Here is a 20,372-nt window from a genome sequence, read left to right on the forward strand (position 1 = left end):
GTCCGAGTCGGCTTAGCCTCCGAAAGCAAATTTGAGATTCTATCATGAGAGTTGGCTACACGATATCCCCCGGCAGCAGCAAGATTCCAGTCACCGTTTAGCCGGAAGACGTCCTCTTCGGTTATAAATCTGGTAGCGAAAACGGCCGCGGCAATCCACGGCGAGGGCGGTGACTTCGACTTCACGACCTTCACCTATGCTACAAATGTATATAGGTTCTTCTCAGGCCGTACCTCTCTTGTTGACTTTTATACTGGAGAAGCAGCGGTGCCCACAGGAAGCAACTGCGAAGTCGTTAATCTCTTACCGTGTGGTGACTAGAGTCCAGACGAGGAAACCGATCACAAAATCCCAGCGGGCGAGTAAGGGGCAGTCTTGCTCACAAACTAGTACCCGAGGGAGGCACTGTGCCTCTCCAGCCTGACCAAAGTGCAGTTTCTTTCGTATAGCCTCGATCGGGGGCGGGGGCCTATGTGATTTATCTGGGAAGATTTGCTGTGTTCACAGAAATAGCCCAGCTGCAAGGATCCTTCGAGCCACAAGTCTAGTGGCAGCCCGACAATTTGGTAGTAATGTGTTGCTTTTCTGGTCAAGGTGCATGGGGAACGTTTCCGTTCCTGGCAATTCTTCGCGTACTCTACGAACATTCATCATCCGAAGTGAAGTAAAAGTGTCGGCAGTCTCTTTCTGATCGGTTCACACTCAGCTCACCTATGTAGCTTCCTCAGACGCCGTTGACGCAACTACGGGCGTCGGCACCTACGCGGACGGCTGCGCAGAGTTCCGCAGAATGGACCGCACTCCCACACTCAAACCGGGGCCGTATACCGGAGAGATAGCGTAGCAGTTTCCGGGTCGCACCAGATAACGATTGTGAGCTGATAGTCACTGGCAGGAGAAAGAGACGTGTCTGAGGGATCGGAGCATGATGACCCAGTTCCGAAAACGACTCAGGAAGGACGTTGCAGCTGGAGTTTGCGTACGCCCTTGATTCACATGCATGCATGGGAGTAGACACAGACTGGCATGCATATATAGATATATACATGCCGGTCTGTGCCATGCAAGCCGTGCAGCATCATCGTGACAGGACAGACACCTCTTGTCTGTGTGAGACGAACAACTGGGTGAGCTCCCCGTGAAGACGTCAGACGACACCGCTGCAAACCAGTTCTTATGTGTCCTCTAGTCTTCTTATACTTGAAGCCTACACAAACTCGCTAAATTTCCGTTTGCTAGGAGAAGGCTCTACTGTTGACTACGAGGACGAGAACCATGAGAGGAGCGAGGTATTTTGTCTCATAGGGACGCTTCCTTCGCTGAACAGAGGTATCTCGCCACCCCGCTCACCATCACGTCACAAGATACCGCGAAAAGTCCCGAGCGATTAACGTCAAGTTCTTATACTCAAAAATTATGGAGATTCCCTGCAATGGCCTCGGTAGGTGAGAAGAGAGGAGAACTCAAGATACACTTTTTTTCGCCAGTGAGAAGGAAAGGCTCTACGCACAAATTCAGATCACACGACCGACAAGAGCACACATGATGCAGGGTCATTCCACAAGCAGAACGTCCATGAATACCGTACGAAAAAACTGATCTGAGAAATACCTCCTCACTCAACTCATTCCGTTCCTCTCCCTCCTCCGAGTTAACACATGCTCTGCCTTACAAGAGACATGGGAAAAACGTCATCTCTCTTCCGAGACTTCATCTGCAGGACGTGAGTAAATAGACCGAGAAGATGATCCACACGTGAATAGTACAAGTGTAAGAGACTGGATCGCCCCTGGAATCACGCCAGAAACTGATTGCCACGGTATCCTACTCTAGTGAAAACGTCAAGAGAAGTAAAGTGCTGATCTCTCCCCAGCACTTCTGTGCGTCCCTTCATCCTATTTTTCGTATTCTATCTATCAGACCTCTCACTTCCTTCACCGTAATCCCATGCGGGAGACAGACAATTGAAGTAGTTCCCCGAGAAAGCCGTCTCTCTTCGCCAAAACACAAGAAAAGAAGCTTCTCCCTCTTAACAAGAATGCATAGAGAACCGAGATGCTAGGAAACGCCTCTTCGCCCTGATCCTCTCTTTGCTTCTCCCCGAAGATACTTCTTTCCTGCGTGAACTCATGAACCTAAGCTAACCGCGAACGGACGCGATACCACGAGTAACCGCCGTCTCTCTAGTGAAATCCTCCTCCCCATACAACAGAATCAGACGATCGGCCTGTCGAGCTCCCTTGCTACACAACAGTATTTTATCTCTCTTCACCCACTTTCTCCTTAATAGATGAGAGTTAGGAAAAAACATCCCGACCCGAAGTCAGTCTACCGGCTTACCACACTAGGAAAGTCAAAACACCCAGCTGATCAGCCCGCATGAATCACCTATACAACGGCACTATACATAGCCTTCTACGAGATGCCGAAAAGAAAGAAACCGATACCCATCCACCAACACTACGGGTGTCCTGCGTTCACTATAGCTCTTTAACAGAATGCTTTCATCCATGTCAACGAACAAGCATGACGACGAGAACCAACCGTGCGGCGCCACATAGCTACTCCACAGTCAGGAATCCTTTTCATCTTCCCTTGAGGAGCCTCCAGTTCGTTCACAGAGATCTGCGGTCCCAGAGATCAGCTAGACTCGGGCACAACAGTCTTCAGCATCGTCCCCGGGGAGACAAAGAAAGGCTTCGACTATCTCTAGCTAAAGTAGGCAGCCGCGGTCTTGTACCAACATCTACTACTAATGCGTGCCCGCCACATTCGCCGCTTATGGACAACGAACAATACAAAAGTAGCAGAGGCGACTCATGTCTAACTCTGTACCTCTACCTGGACCCAGGCCACCAGGTGACCGCTCTCGGGGGCAGCTCCATGGCATCACCACACCGAAGGGTCTCTACAAATCAACAGCGATGCTCAGGCTCTCAAGACGGACTAACCGGGACAGTGAACGGAGAGATTCATAGAAGGCATGTGGAGATCACACGCGACGGATTCTCCGGTGATCGATCTATCAAAAAAGAAAAACTCTTTCTTCTCTCTTGAAACAACACGATTTCTTGACATTTCAAAAAACCAAGAACACAACCACACTTCGATCAAGTGTCCATCCTCGGGCGCATGAAAATATTCCCTTTGTAAGCTATCTGTGTAGTAGTCACACAGGAGACACCTGTTAGTTCAAGGACCCACTGAAAATCTGTAGACGTACACCAATGCTTCAGTCTTCAGGGTAACTTCTACATCTTTTCTCTCCCTGCTACACATGATAGCGTGAACCTCCGACGGTATGCGATGTACCCACATCCGTCCGCACCATCATAACGCCTCTTCTATCGTCATCAACTCCCCTTGTATCTCCGGCGTAATAGTAGCTAGACGTGCCAGAGGCCCCTTCCCCTCGCATATAACCCGGGAGCAACTGTTGTGCGACACCTGAAGTAGTGCTGGTAGGCTTAGGTTGGCTAGGCATTGAGTACAACTGCTGCCCTGGGCGCATATGTTGAGGCAAAGGTGACCCTGGAAGTAGTAGTAAAGGCACGGCGGGAGCACTTGATTGATAGGGTGTACCCGGACCTGCTTCCTCATCGGGGCTTGGCATGCATTGTGAAAGTCCGGGCACTGCAGATAACTCAGGATTTCCATCTGCATCAGTGGGGACAATCGACGGTAGGTTGAAGAGTGAGAAGAAAGCGCCCTGTAGTCTCAATCCTACTGCACTGTACTGGATCGAGAAATAGACCATAAGGGTGTGGATAATAGAAAGAACCAGGAGGAGAGCGCATATGGCGCCGCAGCATGTCGATACACGTGGTAAGAACGGCTGCATGCGGGAAAGAGCCTCGGGCGATCCGAACGGAGCCCATGTTGTAGGGCCTGCCGTCCCAGGGTCAAGAGAGGAGAAGAAGGAAAGAGTCGCCGTGACAGCACATGAAAAGATACAGACGGTAATTCCAATGCGGACTGAGCTCAGCCACCGCTCCTGCAATACGGTGCAAGACACATAGAAAACATCGGAAGAAACTATCAAAAAGGTTTCCGACGGATGTATGATTGAACAGATGAGAACCTCACAGATGCCTCCAAAAGACACCGAAAAGACATCAACGAAACGGGGGTTGTCTTGAATGCGGAACATGGCGCCCTGAATCGTGAGAGAGACGCCGTAGCTGTCTGCCAGAAAGACTTCACAAGGGTTTGCGCCCACCTCCTCCTCTCATATTTACTGAGTTATAGAGTATTACTGCAACTCGTCTCTCAGGATACAAGGACTGCATGCTCTTGTGCACAGATCAGTGAACACACCATATCTGCTTACTTACATAGTCCGACTGACTGCGGCGTCAAGCTTCGACTACTCCTTTCATTGCGCGCACGTATTCCACGTCACAGGTACTCTCCCCCGGGGGACAGTAAGAAGTACATCACTGTAGTACTATGTCCGGACTGATATACCAGGAATAGAACAGTACACACGCAAACATCTACGTACGAAGGCAAAGGAAAAGAAAGCAGACAAAGAAGGGTCTCAGCGTCATGTGGGCTTCCCCAGCCTGCATTCTGGAAGAGAGGAATGCGTTGGCAATCAGGAAATCCCGTGAAGGTGAAAGCCTACCTCAGGGCACATGATACCACAGTATTTGCGGTAGTGCTTGATACAGCAGAAGACAACAAGAAGGGCCCCCAAAGTGAAGCATGGAAGAAAAGAGGGAGGTAAGAAGTAGATGAGCGAGGGGGGTGGAGTGGAAAAGGCCGACGCGGATGAAGGAAAAGGAAAGAAGGGGACAGAGATGGCGAAGGCCAAGGAGAAGAACGATACAATAGCAATCAAGGTCGAAGAAAAGTACGGCAAAAGGAGACCGTAAGCACAGCCACACATTGCCGCGGCGGCTAGAAGAGACACGAATGGGGCAACAGAAGAGACTTCAGGCACAGGACTATGAGAGAAGACTGAGAAGAAGCCTGAAGAGGGGGAGGCTCCCTTTAAGGATGATGACAAGAAGATCACTGAGATGCACTCAGCGATATGTTTGCAGATTTGCTGTTCCGAAAGAACAAAACCAAAGAGAACGAAAGCACCAAGAATGGCCATAACAATTTCCGGCACGATTTCAGTCAAGAGCGACGGTGTATAGACACCTTCCTGCGCCGCGAGAACCCTATTATTACGGTGGATCATACATAGGCGCATGTATGGAAGGGAGGTGACAGGCGCAAACAGAAGAATCAAGCAACTCAGGCAACCTCCAAGGAAAACAAGGCCGCTGCACAAAGACAGCTGAGGCAGATAAAAGTCAGCGGGAGAGGCGCTTGAAGTAGAGTGACCCTGCTCCCCAGTCCCGTAGGATTCACCCGGCTTCGTTGCCAGTTTGTTGCCAGAGACGAGCACAGCGCCTGCCTCACTCGTTCCTGAAAAGGGCGCTGTCAGGACAATTGAAGGCAGCTTTGTCAGATGACTGCTAAGTCCCAGCACACTACTGCTATCTGTTGTCTGCACGTAGACTTCCCTGCCAATGAGAAGGAGCGCGATGGCGTGCGTAATCAACAGGAGCTGCTGCGCTGCCGCGACCAGGATTCGCGGGCAGTGGCTCGAGCACGCTGCCGCTGCCTCCGCGGAGGAACGTGCAACAGGAATTGAAGCAGGAGGCCGATGCCTGGTTGTCTGGCGCGCCTGGTAGACTCCTCGGAATGGATGGGCTGCTACTTGAGTTCTCTGGCTTGTGGCACTATGGTAGGTCCGTGGAGCGCTCGGGGACCTGATATACGACTGTCCGCCACGCGAACTGGGAACGTGTGACTGTACCTCCATCGTGACCTTAGAATATCATCAATTCGATACTAGAAAGAAACTAGGTGATGGCAGACTCAAGCCAAAGGCCGCGCCGCACGCGTGGCAAGAAAACGAGAGAAGCGCGGGACTGGCTGTCGAAGTCGCTCGAACGATGCAACTCAAAACCGGTGCTGACCAAACACGGAGACTGCCGCTGAGGATTAAGAAAAAAACGTACAACTTCAATTTCCGAGGCGAGGACTAGTCCATCGGGCATGTCGACGTTGACCGCGCAGCGAGCAACGGAGAGGCCGCGACCGGTCGAACACTGGCCAGCGAAGCGGACACGAGACAAGCCAGCTGTTGACCGTCCAGACACGCTAGAAATGAGCGAGGAAACCAGGAAACAGGACGAGTCTGTCGAAGGTGTGAGAAGGAGGGACGGGAAGCGAAATTGTCGCAAGTAGAAAAGGTTGACGCGCAGAAATCGCTTTCTAGCTGCCCTGGTAATGCTGCACTGAACAAAGTTGCACTGGGTGGTACACACGTCTGGACGGGGCATACTGCGTTTCAGCCACGGTTGACGTACAGCTATGATGTGTCCCCCCGAAGCCGAGACGATTTCTATGCCGTTACAGGGGCATCGAACGAGGGCTGTCGCCTCTCAGAAAGATTCGGAAAGAGCTTGTCGTCAGTAATCGAGAATTGCGCCGGAAAAAGGGGCTGCGCCAGAGTTTTGAGGCTAAGTGTCTTGGGCGTTTTCACAGTGGGTGCACGAGGTGGTGGCGGGATTTGGCTGATTGGGAAAGCCACTTCAGTGCTGTAACGCTTTCGGCTCCTTCGGTTGGAGGGAGCCTTCGATACGTGTCAGGAGGGACAATCTCAGGTGACAGAGCGAACTGTCTTGATGATACTTCACACACACACGCACACCGTGTTCAATCGGTCCACAAAAAGACAAAGCTTGTCTGTATTTTCGTACTTCGCGGCGCGTTTGCAACTGTTTGATACAAGTTTGCTTTCTTTGCAGACTTCTCGGTATGGCTTCTCAACGAGGTACACTTCTCGTCCTTCTGCAGCAGGTGTCAGCCTGTTGCGGAAAAGTTAGCACCACGAACAACATACAGCCAGGTTGGCGCCCCTACTACAGACAGCATGACCTAAGTAACGGTGCTAATGCGGCGGGTGCTCTGTGAGTCCTCTTGTGTGCATATACCTCCTCTTTCGTTAATGTACGCTCCTGGTGCACGAGTCAATGAAGACCACTGTCATTTCTTCACTGAGAGGACACTGCTCGAGCCTTTCTTGCCACGCCCGGAGAGGGTACAGTGTGGTAGCCGTTCAAACAAAACGTTAAGGGGCCCCCGTTTGGCTTGCAGGCTTGAGGCAAAGAAGTGAAATGTCCGTGCCGCTCGAGCAAAGCCTGGAGAAGCCCACGGGCCCACTGTTGCTCCGATACCCACTCTAGCCGGGCCCTGCTGTTACACTAGTGTGAAATGAACAACGCCGTTTGCCCGCTCGCGGCAGGCTTGATAGGCACGAGCGTTCTCGGGCTCCCCGAGAGCGTCCGAAGGGGCACGAGTCCGTCTGGTGCCTCTATTGTTGTCTACTTTCGGTAAAGACGTTGAAAAAGGTCGGACAGCGCACAAGCAAACACGCGGAGAGCCGGGGTTCCAGACACTGTGCCGTTATCGGGGCTGCTCCACCCCGACGGTTAAGAGTCGGGCTGCTGGCGAGGACCACCTGCGTTGGCCATGGGTGTTCGCTTGCCTTTCCAGTGTGCCAACTCCCAAGGTCGCCAGCGAATGCCAGTGGAACGCCTTGCCTCCAAGCGGTAGTGTGGGAAACAGGTCACAAACAGACCCCGATGTGATCCGACAAGCCAACAACGCCACAGCTCGCCTGCTTCTGGTTGCGCCGTGTACAGAGGATAAGCAGGTCGTGTCTGCTACCAGGCTAGATTTGCAAACCTGCGCTCTAGCGTGGGACCCGGACATCTAAATTTGTCCAGGTGCCCCATTGTACGTAGCCCCGCTTGATATCGGCACTTCAGCAGTGCATGCGGGCAGACTAGGCAGGACGATATTCTCGACAGACAAGACTCAGTTGTTCATACATCCTCAGGCACATAAGTGTACTGCCACTCCTGTCTACGCAAGAGACCTCCGGTTGTCACACAGGAATACATGCGTTACAGGCGGCCTTCCGTGTACAAAAAAAGCAAACTGAATCTCTTTATATCTCTGCTGGACGAGCTGTGAAGTCGCACTAGATAGTACAATCAACCTTGTCCACGACGGGAGTGGACACTGCTTTCTGCTCGATTCAGTCGCCCGCGGAGCACGCCTCAGGGTGCAGCCTGCTTCAGAGCAGTCTGTCTAGGGACTTCCGCACCTTTCCCTGCTTGGACACACTTTCACTTTGTGTGCGCACGTCAAAAAGATCTCATACGTAAGCTCTGGACGGCCGATACAGCCTGAAAAGACGTTGCCTCAGTTCTGATTACGGACTGGACATACCCCCCGGTGGGTCGAAAGCCACAAGCATACCTTCCCCTCTGCGTCTTCGCAAACAAAGAAATTCCCCCTAAACACGCCACGCTAGCGAAGGTTGCCTAGCCTAAGCCCGACCAAGCAGCTGACTAATACTAGAAGACTAATGCATGCCGCACTGCTAGTTGTAAAAATGATCGCAACTGAGAGAAGTGCTGAGTCGCTGCAGCTGTGCTCGTTACACCTCCACACTTTGCGCAAAGGAATAAAAAAGATACTATTGAGACGGCCTACAGAGCCTGAGCGGATGGTCGGAACCAAAGAGGTCACATTAGGAACACAAAGACTGTTGTCAGTCCGAGCTCACGGAGCAGTGCAGTCAACCGAGGGAGCCTCGGATTCAGCTTAGGCCCTAGCTCGGATCGCATGCAAAGCGACAGAAAATCAAATGGTGTGGTGAGCCCTCACGTTCATCAGACCCAACGCCAGAAACAAGATTCAGCACACTGGACTGAACTGCTATGCATTTCTCTGTCGCTCCGGCTCTGAGGCGCCGCCTCTACACTGTCCCTGCGGTCCCCACTCCCACTCATAGACAGACTGAGTTCACGCAGAACACTCGGGAATTCACGGAGCAACCCCGGAAGTCTAGATATCCTCCAGTCACGGCTCCCTAGAAAAACGTGTTACTACGTCCCCGAAGCCAGTGACGGGGTAAGACTCGACTTGCTTTCTCTTCTTTCTCCGAAGCAGCCCGGGCGTACAGACACATGAACCGATTGTGTTGACGATGCTGCGATCGTGAGGCAGCCGTCACACGTTCTCACTGGAGAAGCGGACGTTGCCGGTTTCCTCTGTGGAGTGACAATTTGAAACAGGCATCTTTTCGCTGGAAGGATCACCTGTCTGTCGTAAGAAGCCTCCGCGAACTACGAACTTCGTAATTCGCAGGAGGGAAACTTCGTTAATGTCAGCGGACAAGGAAACATACAAGGAATACTTGCCGGCGTGGCCGGCTACATTGTACTTGCTGCGATGTCTCAAATATCCTGGTTAATCACGTAGATGGTCTCCTGGTTGCATGCGACTCCCTACACAAGGACGGAGGACACGAAAGAAAGAGAAGCGCCTCTTCAGCAAATATGTCGGTCACGCCCCTAGCCGAGCAATCAGGTGAAGATACAAGTCCATCATCGTTGTTCTAGAAACACGCCCGGCGTAAACCCATGGCGGCGGGGTCCGCGTTATCGCGGTAACAGTGAAACAACCGGATTCGTCTGTCATACTGAAATACTTCGGTAGGCGCGGCGACATGTCCTTGAACCGACAAGTTTCCTTCTTCTTAAAGACGCCTTCGTGTACAACATACACCACCCTTGTCATGTGTTGTGGCGCTCGAAAATGCTGCCGTGAAAGATACGGTCCTAGCACTGTAGCCGCCGTCTTTGTCAGATGTGTGTGATGTCTAGCACTCGAGAGATCTCCGGTAGATCTTAAAGGAATGCGTTCAAGAGACGTGGCCCGATGCAGTCGCCTTTCTGCACTCTACGGCCTGCAACTCCTGGGTGAATCTCTGACTGCCTCTCCCCCCTATATCACAGTGCGGACAATCATTAGCTGAGATTTAACATAGAAAAGGGAGAATCTTGATTGTTGGGACACGGTTGTGGCTGCAAACGCTCCTCCTTTCTAGGTGACTCCAGTACTTCTACAAGGACAGCTCGTCTTATTAACAAAACAGTCCCCGGCAACAGATGACAGGCAAGTGGAGGCTGGAGAAGACGAAGATCTTCTTCAGTCACACAGTGCTTGCTCACCTCGGCGTTCTGAGCACGACGGTAGTTTCCTTTGCTGTTACAGCCGGGGACAACGAACAGTTCACGGAGAGCCTCCAGTTCCGACTTCGAAGCTGGCATGGGGTCTTTAAGCACGTACCTGGGCAATCAACGCATCACAGTTTTCCCAAACTCAGAGCCTTCCGGGCTGGCCTTCGAAACGTATGAAGGAAGCTATACGACCTCCCTGAAAACAGCTGGTCGTTAGCAAAGGAGTCAGAGATACTGGAGAGTACAGTAGAAACTCTGAAACTGGTCTGTAACAGACATCAAACCGCCGCAGAGAAAAGTCGACGCGGCAGTGACACCAGCGCAAAGAATATTAGACAAGTGAAGGATAGCGCGGAAAGGTTGAGAGTTTATGACGGTAGTCTGGTCAAGCTTACCACAGTACAGCTTCCGAGCAAGGTGGAGTAGTGAGAGATCCGTTGTATCTGTAGAAGACTTTCGCTCCATCCGGCAGAGCATCCCGTAGATTCAGAGCAGGTAAACGCTCATGTTCTGGGTGTGCAGGAGGAATTAAAGAAGGTCTTTCTTCATCCCGTGGCTGTTTCTGCTGTCCCGAATCATCACCCCTCTCTCCACTTTCCTTGTCTCCAGATCTTTTCGCCTCCTTGGCTTTGGCGGCTTTCCTTCGTGAAATCGCAGCTTCGTGTACCTCATGCATCATGTCTACGTGAGCTTCTACATTTGAAGCCACTATAGAAATGAGGGCGTCAAGAGAATTCGGAGGCGCCATACCTAACTTGCTTCCTCTCCCGCCTTTCTTAGCGAGTGCTTCAGGTGGAACCATATGAGGTTTAAGCGCGTGAACAGCTTGGAGAATCGTCTTCAGGAATGGACTTTCTACTTCCTCTCCTCCCTCTTTAGGAGATTCAAACGTCACCCCAATGACAACTAAGTCGTTGTCCGCATGCTTACTCACGATATGCAACTCAAGAGCTCGACGTTCTCCCGCAAACGTATGCTCCGCCGGTTGATGGAAATGAAACTGAACAACGTCATACTGTTTCTGATCAACAAGGAAAGACCCAAAAGGCGAAAGGGAGGCATTACTATCCTTGCCGCCTCCTCCGCTGGGCTGCACCTTCGTATTGCCAGGTGCTTTGGTGGGTGGTTGGAATTCTAATTTCATTCCACGGCGGAAGTGAAGCTCATAGTCTTTAATAGCTTCTATCGGTAACATACACTTGATCTTCATTTCATCCCCGTCCGCAATCAACATACGATTCACCCCTGAGCAAGGGCTTCGTCCCCCGGCTCCCTGTGGGCCACCCCCGCAGCAGTCGGCATCCTCCGGTTCATCCTTAGAAGCGGACTCAGTGTTTCTCTTTAGCATTGCTACATTGATGTCAATCGGGGACTGTCGCGTGTATGTACACGACGCATCAATGACAGTTCCCCAGTCAGCACCCTGCGATTCATAATCCCATGCGCCTCCTGAGCCTTTCGCTCCTCCTGCCTTTCCTGACCCTTTCGGCTTATTGGTATTTGCAGCCCACTGTCTAAACGGAAGAGCTAAAGGATTCCGTCCGCTTGAGACAGAGCCGTCTCGTTTCTTCGGCTCTCCCTGACCTGGCTGCTGCGGGGAACTGGGGGACGCTTCAGGAGCAGTAGTCCCAGCCTTCCCCGCTTTCTCATCCTCCTCGGCACCTTCATGCGGCGCATTCTCATCGTGTTTCTTCTTGGAGTCTTTCACCAAGGGACGGCCCTTCACGCATGATAGAGGGAGAGGGCGGCTCCCAACGTGAAGTTTCGCTTTTATCGACCGTGGAGAAAGGCCGGACGTGCCGGGGTCGGCCGACTCGCCAGCAGGCCCTGCACCCTCTTGGTGGTGGAGCTCTGCTTCTTTCGAGGTGCCCGCGTCCCCATGCGGACTGACATGCCCAGGCTCTTTCTTGGCAAAGGGATTCCAGAGATGCTTTTCCTTCAAACGCTTCAAGCCTTCACTTTGCTGAGAAACATCTTGGGCTGCTTCTGCTGTAGCTGTGTGTGTCTCGCCCATTGTGGCTGAATGGAAAGAATGAGAACATTTGCTAGGAGATGCGGTCGCGAAATTTGTCTCTTCAGATAGACAGGAGGCAGCAGTCAGAGTCCGAGGAGACTGCCATGAAAGAGGCCTGATGGAAGGGTGTTGGTAACAACCGTGTAACGGGTGTGCAAGGGAGGAAGGACTGTTTGAACGGAGCTTAGCTCGGCCTCCGCGTTGTCTCTGAAGAGCCCGGCAAGAGACCGTATCCCGGGGAACCACGTGGAGTTCACTCGGGTATAACTTAGTGTATTCACCGGTTCTCGGAGGCAGAGTGAAGCAGTGAGAAGGCAGGGTGATAGCAAGAAAGACGAGTGTAGGAAAGCTGAAGAAACATACCCGCCAAACCCGCGGAAACGCCGTACGTCCGTGGGCCTTGCGATTGGAGTGTGTGGGCTGGAGGAGCGGACTGACCTCTCCAGAAGGCTTCAACTCGAAGCTGGTCTTTCCCTTACAAGGCCCTGGAGCCCGAGGTCGCCGAGAGTTTTGCGAAAAGACTGTGGAAAGCCACAGAAAAACCAGGCACTGTCTATATAATTCATGGATGATGATGGCCGAGATCAAGCCACGTTGAAGAAACAGTACTAACAAAGGCTCGGTGTTGTGTACACACTTGAACAAGGAGGCTAGTGAGGTGCTTTTACACCTGGGCCGCACAGGCACTGATGTGCGCGTAGCAGGCTTCTCATTGTCTTCTCGAAATCTCATTGTGCCAAAATAGTTGAACTTGCCTTGACAAAACTGTGTCTTGGCGTCTTCGGATTTGTCCTGCCTGCGAACAGCCGGCACAAAAAGAGGAGTCGACCCCGCCGTGGTTGAGAAAAGGTAGGCTATCTGCGAGGCGCAAACCAAGCGAGAATGTGAGACATGACGACATGAAATCAGAAACACGCGCGGACAAAAAAGGTGTACGTGGGCACCAGTTTCGATGCATCAATGACTATATACCACCCGCCCAACCGCGTCCCCAGCCCGACTTGTCTTGACGTCGTCTTACACTGTTGCTTGGGCAGACGAGCCCGCAACCTGCTCTCTTCTGCGGCACTGAGATCAGTATATCAGGCTCTGCACCGCTTGAATAATTATCCTGTAGAAGTGATTGTAAGTGACCGAGGAGGAGAAAAAAGGAGCCACCGCACGTGACCGTATCGTATCTGAATGTTGCTTACCGAGTCTAGCTGAAGACAAGAGAGACACGCGCATGCAACGTGCTCCCCGAGACTCGCCAACCACCAGCCGCTACACCGCAGGACACCACTCGAACGAGCTGACTTCCAGATACGCATGTCTTTCTGCCAAATGGAGTAGACAGACAGAGCCACCCCGGGAAGCGCGCTACCGTGGCTATGACCCTGACGTCGAAAAAGCAGAGCTGCGTTTTTCTGCAGTACCGTCCGGGTCCTGCACCCATCAGTGCATCTATCTGTAGATGTAGTGGCTGATTCATCGGACCCTTTCGGTGACGCGAGACCGGACAAGGACCACTCTCAATCGCACAGGGCTCTTCCTCGTTGACACTTGCACAGTTGTCTCTAGGGTCTCTGAATGCAGACCCTAAGCAGCCACCCTGAGAAGCGCTGCCCTCATCCGGTGCACGAAACAGACAAAGCACCTTGTCCAGTGTCTATTGCTGGGGTTGCACTGTATGCAACTTCCCTTACAAAGTCTGGATTCTGCCGTCCTACTCGCACCCTGTCCGGCCAAACGCAGAGCGCAGTCCTTTGGATCAGGAGGCCACGCGTAAGGACGTCTCAAGCTCGGCGCGACTCCGGCCGGAGACGCCAGACTAGTAGTCTTTTTTTTGACAGGGCATCTGCGCAGGAGCCGCTGTCCACCTGCTGTCCCCTGGCAGATGACTCTCCTCACTACGACCCGAGTGTAAAAGAGCGCATCGTGCGTAACAATACCTGCATATATAGCTATATCGGATCGGTCTGCAGTTTAAGGAGGGGGGGGGGCATGAGATTAGTCCAACGAACAACCTCGAGACAGAATGTTTTGTTTGCTAAACCTGATGATTTAGTTTATTTGCCCGCTATCATCGTTATGGAAGTTGTGCATGGGCTCTTGCTCATGCCACTCCCCGGGTGTACGCCGCGCTCCAGTACACTATGAAGCTGTCCTACTGGCCACAGGTCTCAAAACAACGTAGCTGTTCTGGGAGAGGTTTTGCTGCCACAGGCCTCTTGCCCGTGACGCTAGTCCGGAGAAGACACGCGGACGGCACACGGGTGCCGATCTTGGGATCACATGCTTTGGCGGAATACTAACGTTCTGAGAGCAATGCGAACACGTTAGTCACAGCTGGAGTGCAAGACAGCATTTGTGAAGGTGGACCACTCTGGGTCCTCGGGAATAAGTGTGGCTGTAGCCTTACGCACTGCGGCCGATTTTCTCCTCTGCAGCTCAGCCGGCACCATCACCTGCATTCCTACACCCGAACTAACAGCCTGTGAAATCCGGGGCGGGATAGTAGCTGAAGGAAATTTGTTAGCAGGCAGTCCAGATCTGTCTGCAGGTAATGACGGAAGACCACTACAGCGTGTGCCGCATCACATCGGCTCGGTGGCTATAGATGACACTTTCGTCTAGATGCATATGCACACGGCAACCAGGTGATGCAGTTTTAGAATGACAGCTCCAGCACCACAGCGAGAGGCGGGATTCGCGATCTGGATGAAGCATCTGTCTGCCAGGCACGGGGAGCAACTCTGCGCAGTTGTAAAGTCACCACAGTGCGGATGTGGGCAACCCTCTGGGGACCGGTCCAATTATTCTCTTCTCGAGGCCTCCGTCGACTGCAGTATCCGCGTCCGCGCTATCTGTGTTCTACTTAGAAAGTAATGCCGTGTTTTCACCCCGTTTGGAAACGACGCATCGAGATCAGGCGAAGACGCCAGTACTCACAGACTTCGGTGAACCCAGAATACGAACTTGAATTTACCACCCAACCTGAAGAAAGAGCAAAGGGCTCTAGCCTATGGAAAGCTGCGGTCGAGGCTCTTGCACATGCTGTAACGCTGAGGCTCCTTAAGGTTCGTCTGGCGCAGTCAAACCAGTCGGTGAACCGTCGTCAAGGCCCGGACATCAGGTGCATCTACAGGGACTACCTCGTCGATTGTAATTACATGGAAGAAAACCTTGTCATCGAACTGGGTGGCCTCACCAGAGGCAGCCAGCCCCGTAAGATTCTCTACGGTACCACCTACCAGAGGCACCGCCCGATGCCGGCCTATTTTACAGAGTGCTGCGCTTGAAGAACCGTTTTCGGCAGAAGGCCGAGAATCTGTCTTTGAACTAGAAAGCGGCTTCCTGTTAGACGCGCTGAGAAAAGAGGGGCTTCACGTACACAAAAACCTTCCTAAGCGCGAGCGAGACATGGGACGCCGCACACACTTTACCAAAAGCAGGATAGCCATGCTATATCTATTCAGATGGCTAATAACGTACAAAAGAACAAAAACGGGGATGAGACGCGGAACAAAAGTCAGTCCCACTCAGCCCTCTTTCAGGACTATACAGTGCACCATTATTCATTGTGTTCTCACACTTACGGAGTAGGAAGGCCGTCCTACGGCAGCGATGGAGCAGCCCTCTCGTCTTGCTTGCATTCACGTGGACAGGACTACAAGTGACTGACTCCCGCGTCTACCGAAAGACCAAAGCCATGCCAGCCGCCGTAATGCTTGTGGAATGACTCCCATGTCTCTACGTATACGATGTGCCAGGACGCATCAGTTTTTGTTAGGACCACTCCGCAACGAATCACCGAGAACCCTGCGAGAATTGTACCGCACAAGCCCGCACGTGGGAGAGAGGCCAGAACGACCCCTTGAATGGTTACAGCACTCTTTCAGATGAGAGGGTCATTTGGGAGAGAGGAAACAAGCCGCAAATGCACACAGCGGCTCACGTGCATGAGAAACGAAACTTTGTGATGTCGATGCGTCGCACTGTCCATCCCGTTTGCGTTGTTATCGAACTGGACACCTGGTCTAGGCACATATGCACATAGACAGCTGCACATAGGCCCGACGGTGAGTTGCGATGAACCCTTTCTCCTTTTCCTCGGAAAACAAAATCCGCTCTCAGTCCGCTACCAAGGAAAACTGCAACCTGTGTGCGTCACTCCGAAAAGACTGCCGCTGTGGTCAGTCATCGCCTCCGTAGAAACCTGTGCATACACATGAACGCCTGTCACCACGACGTCTATATGGACGACACGAAGGCGTGCATATTCTGCTTTGTAACAACCCTCCACGCAAGGGTCGGCGGTCTAGGGGGTTGATTACAGCTCGTCGCCGAGTAGAGAAAGTTGTGGTTTTCGCTGTTGAGATCATCCACCTGGAGCGGCTGATGCAGAGAACGCGCTGTGATTCAGGATGAATGCCGTGTTGGCCCACGATATAGGCCTTGCCAAGTCCACCGTGGGTATTGTAGCTGCCCGCAAGACCTCTGTTCCATTTGAGCTGTGAAAGCTTAGATAATGAAGGAAAGAAGCTTTTTCCTTTCTCGCGACGAGGACGTTTATACCTTCAAGAAAGATGTCGCGAGACGGTGCCAGGACGGTACTCTTCGGAGTGCTGTTGAAGTCTTTCGCACGATCCACCTAGCAAGTCGAACAGATTGCCGGGACCTAGTGCAACACGGAGAGAATGCCCGGTTAATGCAGCGGCACTGCATAAGAACCTCCACCATCTGTACGTTTCACCAGAGGCCTTCCAGTTTTGTCTCTCGGAACTTCACCCACTTCCCGTTTTTAACCGCGAGCGTCCCAGTGCGGCCCATCCATTGAGGCCGAACCCCCCTGTGTGCTCACCAACGATTTCACCTTGTCTCTGCGAACCGGAAGAGAAGCCAGTTTGAGTTTAGAGTAACCAAGTGTCGCAAAGACTAGAAATCCGTGAGGCACTTCAGCTCGAGCAAGATACGGACGCGTCTGCCCTGAAGACGGGCGTCGTCAAAATCTCCAGTCAGCCGGAGTCAACAGTCGTCGCTGCTAAGGGCTGTGTTGTGTGTATCTAGCTACACTTGACGATCCTGTGCCCGCGGGCGAAGGAAGTGGTCCAGCATGGAAGTGGCTATCCTTTTTTGAGCATCCGACGTGTCAGAAAAAAAAAAAGCAGACGAAACCCGGTCTGACCAGTTAGCCGGTCCTAACAATGACGCAAGAAGAGTGGATACAAAACGAAGGGGTGAGGAGACTGAAGGAAGGATGTTGGACGGAAAAAGGAGATATCCCTACACTGAGAATAGGAGACACAGTCGTAGGGAAGACAGAGAGAGTACAGTGTAGAAGGACAGGCAAAAATGAAGAGAAGAGGGTCCGGTACTTCTGAAGAAGATTTACTCTACAGATATGCTTCCGCCTGTGCCAGGCAGCTCGCTGAGAGACCAACGAAAGGACCAATGCAGTGCCGCGACCCGGCAACGAAAAAAGATGGGGACATGGCAGGTCGGATTCGCCTCTCTCTCTCCGTCAGAGGCCTTGTTTCCCTGCAGGGTTAGTAGGGCGAGAAAGGGAAATAAAGAAAGACCGAAAATCAAAGGGCATGTGGAAGCCAACGCAGGAATCGACCAGATGCTTTTCCTAGGAGTATTGCCGCTTCGTAGTCCGCGCCGGCTGCTTAAAGCTCTGGACCAAAGAAACGGCGGCGGGATCTGACACAGACACGAGAGGAACTCCGGCATACAAACCAGCGAGTAACGAAGCTGACCCGTGAAACCACAGAAAAATGGCGGTTATCACCAAGAGGCTAAGGGCTCTACCCTGTGGCACCACGGAAATACCTACGAACTTAGCACGGAAGACAGAATTGCAACATAGATACATAGATAAGCTAGAAGGATATGCGTGACCGGCCAGTAGCCGTTGGCAAAGACCCTGCGTGACCGACGAATTCTCTGACAGACTACGCTATCAATACAGACCGCGCAAGCATCTCCTGACACCCATGGCAGCTTGGCAAATGATGTGCGAGCCCTCTTGCTGCCAGCCCAAACACTCTTGTCCTGACAGGCGGTGCAGGGGAGACCAGCAGCGAGCGCGGTCATCGGACGAACGACGAAAAAAAGGCGTGAGGCACGTGAGACAAACTGTTTTCTTTTTAAGGGCACCTGTTGCTTTTGACTCTCCGCTTGGCAGGCGACAGAAAACGCCGACTCGTGTTGTTCGCGAATGCACTGTATGGAGTATAGCTCATCTCTCCCTAGCCAGCCCTTCGACCAGAGATATGCCACGGAAAGAAAAGGACCTTTTCTGAAACTGTAAAGGAGACTGTGTTTCCAGACGAGAAAACTTGTGAAGGAGTGAAGAGCTGATCGTGGCCCGGGAAGAGCTTTAGAGGGTTTAGGATCTTACATCATGAAGAAAACATGGCGAAAGGCAGAGATCCAAAGCAAAGAGAGGAAAGAAGCTCCGCGTTTTTCGGCTGTTTCGCTCCTCCTTCCTTAGCTTAGGGAACGGGTATGGCTTTCTCTAAAACACAGCACACCTTCGGGAGACAGCGAGCGTCGGGAGCGGCCGGAAGGGCTCCGACGCCGGACGGCCGAAATCCCGGCTCACACAGTTCGCTTCGTGAGTACGTAAAGCACTGGTACTTTAAGTAGTGTTCTCAAATCCCTCTTGCTGCCTGTAGCTGACGGGCCATACGGCTGCAAGTGCAACCCCGTGTGACAGTGTTTGTATCCAGGCCGGTAATCCGGCTTGCTAGGGCTTGGCCCCGGTCGGCGAGGGCGACGACGTGGCTTGTCATCGACCTTTGCTCAGGTGTTGCCCTTCCAACCGAAGTTCCTAGACAGCAACACAGTCCGCTGTCCTTTTCTTTCTCCCTTTTCAGTCCGCAGTGCTCTGAGATTCCTGTGAGGTGTTCTTCACAATGGGCCACCTTCTTTTTTCGGGCGCTTTCGTTGTGGCCGTGTCCTTCGCTACGTCTCTGGTCACAAGCGCCGGGCGGCCGCAGCCGCAGTCCCTCGATTTCGTTGAGAGGGGGCCGGTCTTATTTCTCCAGGGACCGCGTGAATCCGCAGGTACGCCTACTCGAGAATCAGGAGAGGGTTTAGTAAGCGGGCAGGGAATGACCCCCAGGAGACTTCAGCAAGCAGCCGGGGCGGTTTGTACAGGGACGGGTGAGAACGAGCAGAAGGAGCTGATGATTGACGAATACACCCTGGAGGGGACGTTTGAGTGCGGTTCAGCTCAAACTACCCTTTCCCCTGCTTATGTGCCTAACCTAGCGACCGCTCATGACACGATCGAGTGCAAAGCCACGCAGGCTCTTTCAACGCTTTTCAAGAATAAAGGAGGCGAAGTGCAAAAGCTAACGGGCTACACCATTTCGCTGAAAGATATGCCCACCGATCGCGACGGCAAAGCGTACTACAAGTGCACCGACAACACCAACAACTGTTTTGTCACCGTGAAACTGCCTCCGCAGCCCGGCCCAAGTAAGTCCACTTCACGACGTCTGTGCCGGCGCGGTCTGCTGGTGTCTCCTGTTTCCACATCCAATGGCCGCCGAGGTTTTTTGTCCCCCGGTGCCTGCAGACGTTTGCACGCTGAGCAAGACTATCACTCTGTCTGTTGACCAGCCCGGTCAAACCGTGGAGTTCAAGTGCCCAAGCTCCATCGGGCCTCTTAGCGTGGCGACGGGGCATGGCTGCATGGCACGTGAGGAGGTCAAGACGCTGCTCCCAGGAGTGGACTTCAAAAACTCAAATACAGACAAATCGTATAGTCTTACGATCCCCACCCTTCCTGCAAGTCAGCAAACGCTCTGCTTGGAATGCGACTACGCGACCCCGACACACTACGAGGTCGGCCGTTCTCCCAACTGCCTCATCAAGATTGCCGTCAAGTCTGATGAATCAGCTTCTGGCGCCACATCCGCTACGACAGCCCTCTCGTGGATAGTTCTAAGTGCTGTGCTGGCCAGCACTGTCTGAAGACGCGTGCTGTTCTTGCCAGTTTGCGTAGAGCGTTGTAACCTACCAGGGTTACGCTCGTTGGGATTGGCTCGAGTCACCCTGACGTCGCAAGGGCTGTGTCATAGAGTGGCTGTACTCTACTCGTCAGTGCAAGCAGGCCAAACGGAGCAGGTGCGAGGACGGCCCGCAAATGCCTCGACGACGAAGAGATCCCAAGATACCAACAACTGCCGGGCTGCTTCTGGGAGCTTGCTCGTGCGTGTGTTAACCACTTTGTTTTGTGCATGACGAGGTAAGTGAAAGCGAAC

The 20,372-nt window shown here is 52.7% G+C and overlaps 4 protein-coding genes across 4 annotated transcripts; 1 reads left to right on the plus strand and 3 right to left on the minus strand.

Moving 5' to 3' along the window:
- Positions 1-1,368: 1,368 nt before the first annotated feature.
- CSUI_003593 (uncharacterized protein) lies at positions 1,369-6,305 on the minus strand. The gene is made up of 2 exons (XM_068063789.1): positions 4,628-6,305; positions 1,369-3,994 (listed from the first exon to the last, which is right to left on the minus strand). The coding sequence occupies exons 1-2, from the start codon at positions 5,819-5,821 to the stop codon at positions 3,272-3,274; spliced, it is 1,917 nt and encodes a 638-aa protein (XP_067924233.1). The 5' UTR covers positions 5,822-6,305; the 3' UTR covers positions 1,369-3,271.
- Positions 6,306-7,900: 1,595 nt separating this feature from the next.
- CSUI_003594 (carbonate eukaryotic-type domain-containing protein) lies at positions 7,901-13,431 on the minus strand. Its single transcript, XM_068063790.1, has 6 exons — positions 13,308-13,431; positions 12,870-12,910; positions 12,553-12,635; positions 10,496-12,119; positions 10,092-10,209; positions 7,901-9,365 (listed from the first exon to the last, which is right to left on the minus strand). Exons 4-6 carry the CDS (start codon positions 12,112-12,114, stop codon positions 9,315-9,317), a joined length of 1,788 nt encoding a protein of 595 aa, XP_067924234.1. The 5' UTR covers positions 12,115-12,119; positions 12,553-12,635; positions 12,870-12,910; positions 13,308-13,431; the 3' UTR covers positions 7,901-9,314.
- A 1,997-nt stretch (positions 13,432-15,428) lies between these two features.
- On the minus strand, positions 15,429-19,330 carry CSUI_003595 (uncharacterized protein). Its single transcript, XM_068063791.1, has one exon. The coding sequence runs from the start codon at positions 18,190-18,192 to the stop codon at positions 17,929-17,931; it is 264 nt and encodes an 87-aa protein (XP_067924235.1). The 5' UTR covers positions 18,193-19,330; the 3' UTR covers positions 15,429-17,928.
- Positions 18,744-20,276, plus strand: CSUI_003596 (uncharacterized protein). The gene is made up of 2 exons (XM_068063792.1): positions 18,744-19,584; positions 19,685-20,276. Exons 1-2 carry the CDS (start codon positions 19,017-19,019, stop codon positions 20,080-20,082), a joined length of 966 nt encoding a protein of 321 aa, XP_067924236.1. The 5' UTR covers positions 18,744-19,016; the 3' UTR covers positions 20,083-20,276.
- Positions 20,277-20,372: the final 96 nt, after the last annotated feature.

Source organism: Cystoisospora suis (genome assembly GCF_002600585.1).
Source record: "Cystoisospora suis strain Wien I chromosome Unknown contig_1631, whole genome shotgun sequence".
In the NCBI taxonomy this organism is placed as follows: domain Eukaryota; phylum Apicomplexa; class Conoidasida; order Eucoccidiorida; family Sarcocystidae; genus Cystoisospora; species Cystoisospora suis.

Excerpts from the sequence above, each read along its gene's own strand:
- CSUI_003593 (XM_068063789.1), bottom strand. The coding sequence starts at position 5,821 with ATGGAGGTACAGTCACACGTTCCCAGTTCGCGTGGCGGACAGTCGTAT. Across the intron at positions 3,995-4,627 it reads GTGGTATCATGTGCCCTGAG|GAGCGGTGGCTGAGCTCAGT; the intron begins GTAGGCTTTCAC and ends ACCGTATTGCAG.
- CSUI_003594 (XM_068063790.1), bottom strand. The coding sequence starts at position 12,114 with ATGGGCGAGACACACACAGCTACAGCAGAAGCAGCCCAAGATGTTTCT. Across the intron at positions 10,210-10,495 it reads TGCTCGGAAGCTGTACTGTG|GTACGTGCTTAAAGACCCCA; the intron begins GTAAGCTTGACC and ends TTGATTGCCCAG. Across the intron at positions 9,366-10,091 it reads GTCGTGCTCAGAACGCCGAG|GGAGTCGCATGCAACCAGGA; the intron begins GTGAGCAAGCAC and ends GTCCTTGTGTAG.
- CSUI_003595 (XM_068063791.1), bottom strand. The coding sequence starts at position 18,192 with ATGACCGCGCTCGCTGCTGGTCTCCCCTGCACCGCCTGTCAGGACAAG.
- CSUI_003596 (XM_068063792.1), top strand. The coding sequence starts at position 19,017 with ATGGGCCACCTTCTTTTTTCGGGCGCTTTCGTTGTGGCCGTGTCCTTC. Across the intron at positions 19,585-19,684 it reads GCCTCCGCAGCCCGGCCCAA|ACGTTTGCACGCTGAGCAAG; the intron begins GTAAGTCCACTT and ends CGGTGCCTGCAG.